Raw genomic sequence first — 13,644 nt, forward strand, 5'->3', positions numbered from 1 at the left:
TCTCTGGCTTTACATAACAACATTCATGTTGTTACATGTCTATTTTTTTTCTATCGAAACAAGAGTTATGTAAATGGCATACAAAAATAAACGTACAACATTTTTTTGAAACTTATAATTTCTTAAACAAAACGCAGTAATTGCCTTGATCGTAATAACTCTTGACGATGGATACATTCTCGACTTGACCGCACAAACTGTCAAGCTCTCCCTCCTCGAAGACGTGATAAAACCTCAGTCTGGGCAACGTGTTTTCACTTTGACCTTTCACCTTCCATGGTACCAAAACGTCGCTGTGGTTAAAGTCCCTCCTGTTGGTGTGAACAGGGAGATGAACGCCCTCTGCCACAAAAAAGTCGCCTGTTGTGACACTAACCACATCCTCGCTCTTCCTGTTTTTTCTGTCTTGTTTTATGTAGGTGGATTTTTGATCATTCTTCACCTGTTGCTTGGCCCACACGTATATCAGGGCTTCTCCGCCTACTCTTAGGACTCTTGCGATTTCAGTTAAAGCTTTCAAACGACGCTCTTCCGTTGACAGATGATGGATGACGGCAATACTGATCACGGCATCTGCAGTGTTGTCCTTCAGTGGTAAACTAAGACAGTTTCCGTTGAACACTTCAAAACCTCGTTCCTTGCAGAGTTCGTTCAATTTCAAGCTGCGATCCGTACCCAACTAAAAATAAAAAATAATCATATTTATTTTGCCTCATCTCGTTACCTTTAGTTCGAAAAGTCTTATTCTTATTTTATCCCCTGCGCAAATCATCTCTTTTCACTCGAATTCAATTTAGTTTTTCTATTACTGGAAACACACAATTAACCCAAACTTAAGTAAAATTTTACCTCAATTATTTGACTGTTGTGGCCGAAGTATTTGCCGTTGCCACACCCCACATCGACCAAGACTGACCCAACCCTGAGCTTCTCCACAAAATTGAGAACATTGGGCCAGGGTTTGTGCCTCGTCTCGCTGAAGTGCCCCGCGATATCTTCATAAACGTCATGAACGTGTTGGTTCTCTAATTTCGTCGCCAAAGCGCTCTCTATAGTTATTTTATTCTGGGAGTCACAGTTGAGCTTGTAACTGCAATTGCATTCGCCTTTCAGGACTTTCCTGAACGTGAAAGAAATCCTAGTGTCACGTTTAAAAGAACTGCATCCGTCCTCGGTATAATAGAAATCGTATTTGCGGGGCACGATGCCGTGGCTCCAGGCGTACCGGGACTCCCCCGAAATTATAGCCAACGATCGGCGAGGCAAAAGAACGCAAATCGTCTCGTTTTTCTTAAATTCCATTACTACAGGAGCGTTTAGGCTTAATGACAAGATGGGGTCTTCAAAAGCGCTGTGAGTGTCGACGTGTGAGGGAATGCCCTGTCCTGGTTTATAATGGTTGATTGTCAACTGGTCAGGACGGAAATTAAATGACAAGCGGTCCCACAAAAACCCACATTCTGTTGGAATTTTTTCAGGTAAGGGTTTGTTTTTATCAACGTTATTAATGTCGTAACGGAACTCATAACCGTAGTGTTTCACTTGACGGTGTTTCATACCGCCACTTGTCTCAAAGTTACACAAAGACAGTAATGTGGCCTCTTCTTCTTCAGTAATAAAATTTTCTATTATCTGCAAACCAGGCGGCAAACGGTCGTAAATTTTCTCAGAACTTGTCTCCGGTAGCGTCTCCACGTAGGCGAGATAAATCGGTTTTCCATCTTGAGCTATCTTCAGCTGAGTGTTAGTTGCATCGAAAGCTTTCACAGCACTTGGAATGTCTTTGTAACGCACGAAAGCGCATGATTTTCCCGGAATTAGCACGATACGTTCCAAGGGGCCGTATTCGGAGAAGTGCTCCACGATAATCTCCTCTGTCAGCCCATTAATTTGACCCGCATTACAAATCCCGAGATTCTAAAAAAGTGAGGTTATGTCAAAAACTCCTTCATTTAGAGACTTTACCAGTGTTGGAATTTCCGAGCACACGACTCCCGTCTCCTTGTTGATAATGTGCAAGTGTTTACGCAACTTTCTGTCGAATTTTTTTCTTAATTTGTTCGATTCCATGTTGTTAAAGAAGTGAGGTTAAAGCTAGTTCCATACGTCATTGCCACAATTAAGACAACGTTATGTTGTTTTTTAAAGTGTTATCCACATAAAAGAGAATTTTTATTATTCAATGATTTTTTTTCTTTTATTTTACATAATCATTTTCTGACAAATATCATTGTATAGTTGGTTGCCGGATCTATAAACATTTTTAAGTTTAAAAGGCTCGTGTATTGTTGATTGCATAACACACTTTCGATAGACGAACGTCAACTGGAACAAACATTGTTTTACCAAAGGACAACAGTGAAGTATTTAACGACTCAACAGTGTCATAAAGCAGCGTAGATACAATCTGCAATTATTAAAAATAATTTGGCGTAACAAACACGAACATGAGCCATCAGTTAAGCTCTTTGTTGAAAATGAAAGATTGTAGAAATCCAAGATGGGGCGTCTCAGTTTTCACCGTTTCGTATTATCATATTAATAGACGTTTATGGATCTTGTTCCAGTGGCGTAGGTTGACTATTTATTCAACACTTGTTATCAACACTATCGTGTTAACAGTAGTAGATAGAACAGATTTGTTCTGATGGCAGTAGCGTATCACATAAAAACAATCCCTCTGATGATCGTCTAAATTGTTTTCCGTTCGCGCCATTAAAAGTGCCAACAGGCCTCAAAGATTAATAACAGCTTTGTAAAACGGCCATTTACATGCAATCTGCGTTGACCACCGTGGAAAGCTCGAATCATCTGCCGCATCATAGCACCTAATCAAGTTAATTACGGTAACCAGGTGGCCCTGCGGCCCATTGTACCTCTGCCCATCATCTGCCCTCGACTCCGATTTTGGCGACGCCGTGACCAGCTGAAAGGTAAAAAAGTGATGATCCTTCGACCCGCCCAGCCCAGGTGTATGCGGGTGAACGAAACTGATAGCGCAATAATGATACTATCAAGGGTTAGTACCATCGCGACCAAGACACGCGAAAGCACGCGAGGAAAAGATGAACAATGTCGTCTCCGACGACTGCGGTGTCGTCTTGCATGTATTCAGCGTGGATGGTCGACGAAGAGCGGTTTCAAGTTACGGCGCCGGAGGACGACAATACCACAATAGACCAGGAGAAGAATGGGAAGAGCAGAGGGTACAAACACGTGCCGCACAAAGACAAGCCGGCGCAGGTCGTCGCCAAGAGGAACGCCAGGGAGAGGCGCAGGGTCCAGGCGGTCAACTCGGCCTTCGCCAGGCTGCGCAAGGTGGTGCCGGTGGAGAACGCGCGCGGAAAGAGGATCAGCAAGGTGAAGACGCTGCAGCACGCCATCGACTACATCCAGGCCTTGCAGCAGCTCCTGGAGCAGGACCGGAACTACCAGATAGTCGTAAGCGAGTGTCGAAACGCAGTAGTCAGAGTTGTGAATTTCGATAACAATTGCAGTCCCACTACTACTCCCACAAGCTTCACGAGGATTTCTTCGACAATTTCAATTTCGCCGATGAGTTATGATGTCCCAACCGTTGCCAAACATTGTGTTTCTAGTCATTTAATTTTTCAAAGTAAATTAACCAAGAAAAGTTCGTGTTTTTTATTGGCGTAGTCGGACGAGAGTGTCGAATGCATTTTTCCACGATATATATTTTATGTATGCAGAATGGAATTGTCAGGGCACCCACATCGCGGCATTATTTTTAAACGCCGTCCTTGCGTCCAATTCCATTTATCTCTTTATCATTCCAATTGCGTCTGGTCCCCTCGGGGCACGAACTCTATTGTCATTCCTGGTGGGAAAAAATGATTTATTTCGCAAATATTAATCGATATGCGTTGATTAAAGCACGTCCGCTGTGTCCAGCATGTCCAGGGGCTTGGTGCTATGGTGCTAATGCCTTTCGGATATCTTCACGTACCAAAGGACATCACTCGCACTGGCAAGGACGTGCATTCAATCAGTTATTACAGTTCGGAGTATTTAATATTATTCGCAGTCAATGTACATACACGTAAGGAATGTTTACATCCTGTTTGGTGACTACAACAAAGCGGCCTTAATCAATATTCATAATTAACGGCGAAATTGCGGCCCGACCGCAACGGTGCTAACCAGAAATGCGGCTCCCGAAACTCACGCCCAAACGACGACAGAAAAATTCGAATTTTTCGACATCCCTCGAGTCCACGGGCATCGAGGAGTCTGTCTAGACTGTTACAGTCTTCGAAAATACTATTTAAAAAACAAATCAAAAAGATAGTCCGAGGGAAAAGCAAACTGCAAAGCATCAATTTATCTTTGATGGGGTCGGTGGGAGGCGACGGGTTTTACAAAGCCACATCTATTATGACAAGCAACAACTTTTTAATGTTGGAATAAGCGTAACAATACATTTTTAAGTAATTTCAGTCTAGTTTAGGTGACATGTTATGCAGTTGACGTTTCGGTATTTGGCTCAAGTGTCAAAAACCATATAACCTCAAAAAGATTTCTCAAAAGAAATGAAATTTGTAATGAGGACATCGAGAAGTGCACGAAAATCGTTTATTTTGTACGTTGACTCCTCTGTTGAACCGTGGCCGGTGGCGGCTGTGGGGTGAAAGGTAATTTATTGGTAAATTTGGGTTGTGAGTATGTTGGGTTGCCTAGATGCAGGTGAGATGGTAGTTTTGAACGTGGGGAGCCCCGGAGCCGTCGACCCTCGCATTAATTCCGCGGGTGTCGTGTTTTGGTGCGACGGTCCCTAGTTCCGTTTGCAAGTCTGTTAAAATTCTCCCCGTCAAAATCGAACGCTTGCTAACAACAATCCACGTCCATGACGTGAATAAATCTGGTGTTTATGGCTAGGTGGACGTTATTTGAATATAAAATAAAACTGCTGGACCGTACGGTATTCCCACACATCTGCTTCTCAGAACCGCCAGCTCGCGAACCACTCCGAACTTGAACTTGGAAACTTCCGCCCGGCGGCCGTGCCGTCGCCGCCGCGCCGACATCACTCGAAGAACGGCGCGCGTCAAGCCGATTAAGCCCCCATGGGGCGCACCCACGCCGCCGTGACGTCACGCGGTGCTCCCGGTGACCTGATCGAAATGCGCGGGACGTCGCTTCCTGTTTCAGGATTATATGTGGGCGCAGAGATGGGCGATTTTTCGACGTAACGCAACGCGACGTATGGAGGAATGTCGGCGTTATGCAACGTTACGTAAGGGAAAGGGAAAGTAGACCGTGTCCCGCATTCGAATCCCTGCTAAGGCGGTCTTCCGGGCCGGGTCCGGTAACGCGCCGTGATTTACCTTCTCGAAACTAGACCAGAATAATTAAATTATTGGAGGCCGGGGACTCGAGGAAACGGAATCGATTGGATAACGCGGTTGGATAACGCCGTAGAGAATTGGCCGCGTTTCGACCAGAGACCGTGACGGCCTGGACGCAGACTACAAATGACCACTCATAAAAGTCACTTTTTAGCCGCACTCCTCTTCGAAGGTATTCCCGAAGGGAGCGGTCCCACAGGTGGGAACGAAATGCGCCGAGGTTGTGGTTTTGACAGTTTGTTGCCTTTAAATTTCCACAAAAAACACGCATTTCTCTTCCTAGATGTAAACGGTTCTGTTTATTTGGCCTCTAGATATATAGGGTGACTCATTTTGCCGTATTCGTCAAAGAGTAACAGTAACGTAAGGCGTGAGGCAATAAAATGCATAGCAAGTTGAGCTCCGACACAAAAGAAATATAACACAAACAAAACATATTTTTTAATTTGTTTAAACAGAATGACTTGGGTATACATACTTGTTTTCGCGTTCCTATATGTCTTGTTTATTTGAATTTATGTTTAACCACAAAAAATATAATAATAGGTATACCTGTTACCTCCATAACTTAGCTTAACTAAACTGAAGAATGATTTTTATTTAGGTTTTTGTACATTTGTCACTTTTTTCAACATTCTGTATAAAGTAACATACACCACCGCGCATTATTTTCACCTAATTTCATCACTACTAAAAATCTGTTCGATTTGTATAAAGCAGACATAAATAAACCAAAAGAGGGGAATGGTCAAGACCCAACAAGCACGCGAATTCGTACGACTTTGATTTCAAAAGCGGGAACCATTATTGAAAGCTTTGTACGCTTTGGGGGTAAAAGACAGAGACGTGAGATGTTGTTTGATCAAAATGGACCCACTACCTGCACCCCTAGAGCCACAATGGAACTCCTACGATACATTTTTCTCGAGTGAAGAATTACACGAAAATCAAGTTGTCCAGATCTGATGTCTCTCGACTTCTTCCTATGAAGGAAAAATTGTCCAGACAGCCCAACAGCTGAAAAATAACATTTGTGCAGAGTCCAGTCAAAAAGATCTATATCCTGTATTTGATAATTCATTAAAAAAAAAAGAATTGTGATTTTGGACCATTTGTTTTTTATTTTTGTGAAGTTATGTATGTATTAAGAAATAAATAAACTTCTGTTTCAGTAAGTATACGTTTTTTTACTGTTAGCAAAAATCCTATGATCAGTCATAAATAGCAAAAAATCTGCAAATTATGTCCAAAAATTGAAGCAGAAAATTTTAATGACTCACTTAGACAAATACGACTTTTTATTGTTTTAATGAGCTTACATAACATTATTCTTCGGTGTTCCATAAACAAAACATGATTTTACAATGGTCCAACTCTCTTTCAACGGGGAAAATAATTTTTGGTTTATATCTGTTCGTGTTATCTAAAACTAAAAAGCAACAAAAAGTATCAGATTATTTTTTGGTAAAAAAAAATTTAAGAAAAAATCAAAGAAATTCCTTTTTTCTACTAGAGTTTGGAAAACTTCAACATTGTAATACTAATTTGAGTTAGGAAAAGTGAAAAATTTCCTACTATGGGCGGAAATAATATTTCAACACAATTTTGGTCGTCTCCTGGGATACGTAACGTAAAAACTGGTATTTAATTGAGACAAAAGCTTAAACGCCTTCACAATTTTTCATTAATAAATTGTTTCTCTATGGTAACGAAAGCAGAACAATTTTGATTTCGCTTTTTAATTTAGAAATAATTAATAGTGTATTAAAAATATCCAAATTTTATGTATTTTCCAAACTCCAGTAGAAAAAATCATGTGTGCAATTCGTAGGAAAAGTGTTTTTTCCGTACTCGACGCGTTTTTAATCTCGACTTCGTCTCGATTAAAATCCCGCATCTCGTAAGGAAAAAAATCACTTTTCCTAACTTATTGCACAAATAGCTATTCTATTCAACGTGGAAACGTTACAAGCATTCGGGGCACTTTTCCAAGTTCCGCATTATTATCGGAAATTTTTGTTTTGTAAACCAAGAATGTTATGTTACTTAAGTTGATTAATTATACCCATCATTCTTTTTTTAATAATGAGAAAATCTACGTTTCTGCTAAGAGAGTTACTTCAGTACTTCACAGTCACTTACAAAACTAATACATATTCATATTTCTGGAAAAAATTTAAAAATGTAGGAAAACCCACATTAAAGATTCACCAACACCGTAATTTCTAACGAACATACACATGGCAACGCTGTGCATTCTTATCCAAGGCAAAATAAAATCTTATGTTTTTTTTTTTAATTTTTTCCCACTATTTGGGCAAATTTTATATTTTTCTTGAGCAAATTTCTTTCTTGTCCTGGCAGTATATTAGATTTAAATTTGTCTAAGCCCATGCGTCAGTTTCACAAAATAAAATAGTCGTTTCAGTCGTGCTACTTGTCTCGTCTTCAGTAGCCGCACAGCTTAACGGGGACATTTATTGTTTTACCAAACATAAATCAACAGGTGCTGGATATGTAAAGAAGATTTATAATCTTAAAAATGTGTATTTCGTCATTTGTCCGCTAGGCGCTTACGCTGCAAGATGTTGTATTTCTAGCCCCGCGGCGCCACTGGCGCAGAACACCTTTGTCTGTTTATGAATCACGACATTATTTTTCAGAATTGCTAATTTGTGAAAGAGTGTGAAGAAAATCACTCTCCACATGATTCTTTCTCAAAGAAGCATGATTTTTCTTTAGTTTGTTCTGAAAACTTCAGAAAACGTTTATTCATGTGTATTATGTATGTATTCGTTAAAATCTTATTGTACAGTTGGCTTCAAAAAAAACCGGGAAATGAAATTTGACCTAATGTGAATTGGAGATTTAATTTGTCAATTTGTGTCTGTTTGACAGTAGTATTTCTGACACATAAGTGCAGTTTTTTAACCTAAATTCTAAAAGGCCGTTTCAAACTATAAAAATTTAATAAAATCTGCCAGAACTTTTTCTGACAGTTCCCGTTTTTTGTGAAGCCAACCGTATACTCACTCCCACATAACTAATTTTATTTTGTTATATGTTCTTAAGATACTCGTATTGCTCCCCTACGCAAGGAATTGTAAAAATAAAAGTGAAAATGAAAAAAAAATTATCTAACCGTTGTTAAAACTATCAAATGGTCTGAAGTACAACTCAAAAAACGTTATCCACACTTGTGCGGATAGGTTATCTCCTTTTTTTTAAGCAGACACGTTTCTATCTACGTCTGACGTGTTGTTAATTTTCTGTCAACTTTAACACTTCGCCGCGACCATTTGATAGTCATGCGAGAAATGATCTCACGCCCTGCCCTACGTCCGAATCTCGATTTCAAAGGGAGGGTTTTCGAGTGTTTGGAGATCCAACGATCCATTATCGAAACTACAATTTAAATGTAGTGTTTCTGTTTAGCCCGAGCACCTGCAAAGAGGGTGATGCTTCTCCCAGACGGTCGTGTCTGATTCGCGTCGGTTTCGAGCGTGTCGGGGCCCCCGGGGGCCACTTCCTTATCCGTTTTTTACCGGTCGACATCGGTGTCGCCGCCGCCGCTGAGCCTAAACGGGTAGCGCTGTTACATCACCGCCTCCAGCCCAGATGCCGAAGGTTCGCGCCGATCGCGTCCGAATAAAGCAGCTAACTGTTGATTCGATTATATAATTGTCCCAAATTGGCCGAAAGGTCGTAGGTGTTTCTTCAGCATATCGCAACGCCGTGTGCTCAATTACCGCGATATTAAATAACTCGATGAGAAAACCGCTACACGTTGTTGCACTTCTCAGATCTGTTGTAACATCGGAAACGAGGTTAGCGAAGATGCGTAACAAGAGAATTTTTTTCGTAGGGAAACGTAGCCGAATTGAGTCATTTCAGGCGATAATTACCGCTGACGCGATAACTAATAGGTTAAATTCTTGTAAATTTCCCTAATCGAAGTGTAAATGTTAAAAAATGTCAAGTCCGCATAAACAATTCGCGGATCCTGAGCTATTTAAGGAAGTGATCCGTCCACAAAAATTATCATCTCGACTCCTTAATTAATTATTTTTTGTCGAGCCAAACCGTGAATCTCGATTTATGAAATACCGGAACGCCTCCAACAGGTGGGTACACAACTTCGCAGAATCTCGATCTGTTTGTAAACAATTTTTCGAAAAAGCAATCACAATTTCCACGAAGCGGCACGCCGGGACTTTCCGGAGATGTGAGTGACCGCGTCACGAGACACGCCCCTTAGCGGCGTCGGGCGAATCAGAGCGGGCGGTTTCGAACTCGCCGCCCAAACAGGCCAGTCGCATCGGCGCCTCCGGAACGAACCGCCCAACTCCGTGACACCATTTCCCAGCCACGTCTTGCCATTTTCGATGCCAACAATCTCGTTCGCTGGATTTTCCAACTAAACGGGAAATAAAAATTCGACTGGATTGGCGAAGGAGCGGTGAGTCAAGAGAGTTGTTGAAGGTTGAATGAATTCTTTTCCCGAAGATCTCTAGGAATTCCGGTGTGAATCACGCGATTTACCGTCTTTGCACGTGTCTAATTAGAAATGGTGCAACATCGTGGTATTTACCTGTTTCGTGACATTTTCAGGTTAGTAATATAGAACCTATTCGCTCTAAAAAGTGATTTACGACGTGTAAAATACGAAACTCGATACCTATCAGACGAGTTCGTTGCGTGCGAAGCTAGGCGCGATGGAAATGGTTGCTCTTGTTTTGGCAACGAAGCTGCCGTTATCAGAACTAGGTGACACTCTCTGGGGGTGTGGATGAAGTCGAAGGAATTGGCGAACTGTTGAAAGTTGTACAAAGTTGTCTAAGGAGATGAGAAGGGGAGGTATTGATTTTTAGACTCAGTTTGCTTTGCTTAAATAAAACATTATTTACTTGAAGTTTTCCTGACGACGAGTTTGTCTCTCAAATTTGTCAATTTCTTTGAAAATGGTCAAAACGGAAAATTTATGCATGAACGACTTTGACAATGTCATGGAGCGAAGATCGTTGAGTAAGGGTTCAAAGAGCAAGTCCAAGACTAGGATCAAGACTTACAGGAACCCCTTTCTGAACTTCATCAGCGATTTCAGAAAGAGCAATGCGGGGCTCAAGGGAAGCGAGATAATCCAGAAAGCGGCCGAGAGGTGGAGGAACATGAACCAGAACGAAAAATCGCCGTACTGCGAGCAAGCCAAGAACGCCCCGAAACGGCGAAAGAAGAAACAAACGTCTTCATACAGGAAGACAAGAAGCAGGAAAGGGTGAATGTCACTACAGTGTACTTACAATAAACTATTACACACTTGACTGGGTTTTATTTGACAATTCCTTTCGCAACGGTACATGGGATTTGGCGGCCTAAACTACTACTTCCGCGTTATCGCGACGAGCGGGAGCGGCTGCGGTACATGGACCGACTCCTGTATCCAGAATGTTTGGAGTATCTGTGCCCACGTCTTCCTCCACGCTTGCGGCGCTTCGGCGCCCTTTTCGCCATTTCGCAGTACGGCGCCTTCTCGCTGTCGGTCATCTTCCTCCATATCTCCGCCGCCTTTTGTATCACTTCCTGCGACGTCAAACCCAGGTTCTTCTTCCGGAACTCCTGCAAGAAGTTCAGGAACGGGTTTCGATGCAGTTTGGACGCCTTATCCGTCGACTCCTTCTTCGTGACTTTGTTGTGCGATTTTTTCGAGTCCATTTTCCAAAAGTGGGCAAAATAATTTCGAAAATTTTTTGACAGGTGACAACGCGACACTATCGGAAAAAAACGAGCAGCGCCAAAGCCCTCCTCGTTGACTGCGTTGTGCGAATTCGCAACTTCCGCTCCCGGACATTCCGCATTCTCGCTGCAGTCTTGCACCAAATTCAGGAACGGGTTTCGGTACAGTCTGGACACCTTTTCCGTCGAGTCTTTCTGGGTGAGTTCGTTGAACGATGTTTTCGCGTCCATTTCCAAAAACTGGTCGAAATACTTTCGAAATTTTTTTGACAGGTGACAGCGCGACGCTGTCAAAAGAAAACGAGCAGCAGCAAAGCCGCCTCTGTTGAGTTTTCGGTGCAAATTCGCACTTTTTAGTCCTGAACTTCCCGCAGTTCTGGCGATCTCCTGCAGGAAGTTTAGGAACAGTTTCTGTACTATTTGGACGCCTTCTCCGACGAGTGATTTTGTTGAGCCTTGTTTTCCGTGTGAATTTTCAAAAACTGGTCGAAATACTTTTGAAATCTTTTTGACAGGTGACAACGCGACGCTGTCAAAAAAATGAGTAATGGCGAAGCCGGTTTTCGTTGTGAAGTTACAGTTCCTCTCTGAAAGTCCTGCAGAACTCCTGCAGGAAGTTGAAGAACGAGTTCTGGACGCCTTCTCCGTCGAGTCTTGCTTGGTGACAGTGTTGTGCGATTTGTCATTGTGCATTGTGAAAAACTGGTCGAAATGCTATCCAAAATGTTTTGACATATGACAGTGCGTTGCTGTCAGAAAGGACCAGCTCCGGCAAAGCCGACCCTCTTGAGTTATTTGCGATTTCGCAGTTTGGGGAACGGGTTGATGTCGTAATGACGGTGTAGTTCGTGTAAAAAACCGTTTTCGCATAAATCTCCATGATGTGCGCGCTTCGCCCACTAATTACGTCCGCGGTCGCCTCCACCTCCGAAATGTTTCCGAAACAGTTCCCATAGATAAGAACCGGGTCGAGCCATAAATCATGATCGTATGGGAGGCCCAGAGCCCATCGTAATAACACCGCAGCACCGAGGAGAGCGGTCAACGAAAGCTGTGATTAAAATCTCTGGATACTTACCTGCAGGCCGTCCGAGAGGTTCACATATACCGGAAGTCATAACTGGTTCCAGCAATCAGCGTGACTGTTGAAGCCCGAAGGACGAGAAATAATGAGCCTTCGGAGGAAATATGTCGTTGAAAGCGGCAAAAACGCCCGTTCCGTTTCATCGGTCGAGTTCACCAGGTTCATTAGCTCTGCGGCGGATGTCGCCGAAAAATCTCGATAAATCGTGTGGGGCAGGTGCGGACCTGGAATTCGGGTGCGTGGGAACGCTCTTCATAATCAATTTCCATCTAGGATATCCCGGATCGCGGTTTTTCCGCTTTTGCCAAACGAACTGATTGATCATTTATTTTATGGTTGATTTCGAAACGGCAACAGAGGAAGACGGCGATGATATAAGACGGTAAGAGCGCAGTTAAACAGGTGAGCGGATATGGGGACTTTTAAGAGGAAATTATCGAGATCTTTTTACGTTTCACATCCTGTCCGGCAAATTGCGGCCGTTTTAATCAGCTCGTTTCGTGGCGATTTTGCAATTTAACGGGGAAAAATTCCGGACGGTCTTTCGTGGCGTCGCTTTGTGATGATGATGGTTCGACCGGAGTCCGGATTCCAGCGAATTTTCGCCGATCTCGACACGAATAATTGACGAATGTGCGTTCGCTATTTCGCGCTGAAAAATTAATGACCCACTTTGCAAATAACTCATTATGTATGTAACAACCGGAAATGGAAATTTATTGATTTATACGAGTTGCGTAATTGGGTTTTATTAGTGCTGAACAGTTTTATTTTTGACATAATTTATGCTATTATGGTGCTAGCCGAAACTAGGTGAACAAAACTTTGTCTAGCCGCAAGCCCATTTTGCTCATCACCTAATAAACAATTTAACCATTATGTAAGAATTCTTCTTCTTCCTCTTTGATCCTGCTCGAATAAACCGATTCTTTGCGTTGATTCCGATTGACAAATAAAAATTCACAAAAACAGTAATTTTTTTAACCTCCAAGCTATTTCCGGTATTAATGAAGAGTCAGAAAGGGCAAGATAAAAGTCTGAATTGCGACTGTGTTTGGTATTCGATAATTTAATCAATATGTCAATGTGTATAATACGATTTTGATTAACAAATCAAAAAACAGTTCTGGTTCAATGATCTTATATTTGTGTATTAATTTTCACATGAATATTGTGATAACACACATTAATTAACATTTATTCTGAACCACCAAATCACGCCACGTTTCATAACAACACAATTTTTATTTTACTTAATGAATATTTCGGAAACACCATTTTAATTTGTTACCAGAAGTCTTCGATTTAAGCATTAGTTAATCTTCAGATACTAAAATCAAGTAAAATTAACATTTAAAAATTTATCCTGGGAGTGTGAGCACGCTCAAAAAGAAAAGTACACATCACATGGACGCCAGCCAGACTGGTTGCCACGTAAATCGTAGGACCGCCCATGTACTT

At 42.0% G+C, this 13,644-nt stretch overlaps 3 protein-coding genes across 3 annotated transcripts; 1 reads left to right on the forward strand and 2 right to left on the reverse strand.

Moving 5' to 3' along the window:
• Positions 1–81: 81 nt before the first annotated feature.
• Positions 82–2,107, reverse strand: LOC138132667 (alkylated DNA repair protein alkB homolog 8). The gene is made up of 3 exons (XM_069050267.1): positions 1,966–2,107; positions 850–1,917; positions 82–679 (listed from the first exon to the last, which is right to left on the reverse strand). Exons 1-3 carry the CDS (start codon positions 2,068–2,070, stop codon positions 113–115), a joined length of 1,740 nt encoding a protein of 579 aa, XP_068906368.1. The 5' UTR covers positions 2,071–2,107; the 3' UTR covers positions 82–112.
• Positions 2,108–2,380: 273 nt separating this feature from the next.
• On the forward strand, positions 2,381–6,505 carry LOC138132681 (achaete-scute homolog 4-like). Its single transcript, XM_069050285.1, has 2 exons — positions 2,381–3,441; positions 3,498–6,505. The coding sequence occupies exons 1-2, from the start codon at positions 3,073–3,075 to the stop codon at positions 3,564–3,566; spliced, it is 438 nt and encodes a 145-aa protein (XP_068906386.1). The 5' UTR covers positions 2,381–3,072; the 3' UTR covers positions 3,567–6,505.
• A 4,170-nt stretch (positions 6,506–10,675) lies between these two features.
• LOC138132675 (uncharacterized) lies at positions 10,676–11,909 on the reverse strand. The gene has a single exon (XM_069050277.1). It carries the CDS (start codon positions 11,790–11,792, stop codon positions 10,758–10,760), a length of 1,035 nt encoding a protein of 344 aa, XP_068906378.1. The 5' UTR covers positions 11,793–11,909; the 3' UTR covers positions 10,676–10,757.
• Between the last annotated feature and the right edge of the window lie 1,735 nt (positions 11,910–13,644).

The sequence above is a fragment of the Tenebrio molitor genome, chromosome 6 (assembly GCF_963966145.1).
Source record: "Tenebrio molitor chromosome 6, icTenMoli1.1, whole genome shotgun sequence".
Lineage (NCBI taxonomy): Eukaryota > Metazoa > Arthropoda > Insecta > Coleoptera > Tenebrionidae > Tenebrio > Tenebrio molitor.

Coding starts and splice junctions, on each gene's coding strand:
- LOC138132681 (XM_069050285.1), top strand. CDS start 3,073: ATGTCGTCTCCGACGACTGCGGTGTCGTCTTGCATGTATTCAGCGTGG. Junction 3,442..3,497: donor ACCGGAACTACCAGATAGTC/GTAAGCGAGTGT, acceptor TAACAATTGCAG/TCCCACTACTACTCCCACAA.
- LOC138132675 (XM_069050277.1), bottom strand. CDS start 11,792: ATGCACAATGACAAATCGCACAACACTGTCACCAAGCAAGACTCGACG.
- LOC138132667 (XM_069050267.1), bottom strand. CDS start 2,070: ATGGAATCGAACAAATTAAGAAAAAAATTCGACAGAAAGTTGCGTAAA. Junction 1,918..1,965: donor GCTCGGAAATTCCAACACTG/GTAAAGTCTCTA, acceptor TCACTTTTTTAG/AATCTCGGGATTTGTAATGC. Junction 680..849: donor ACAACAGTCAAATAATTGAG/GTAAAATTTTAC, acceptor TTTTATTTTTAG/TTGGGTACGGATCGCAGCTT.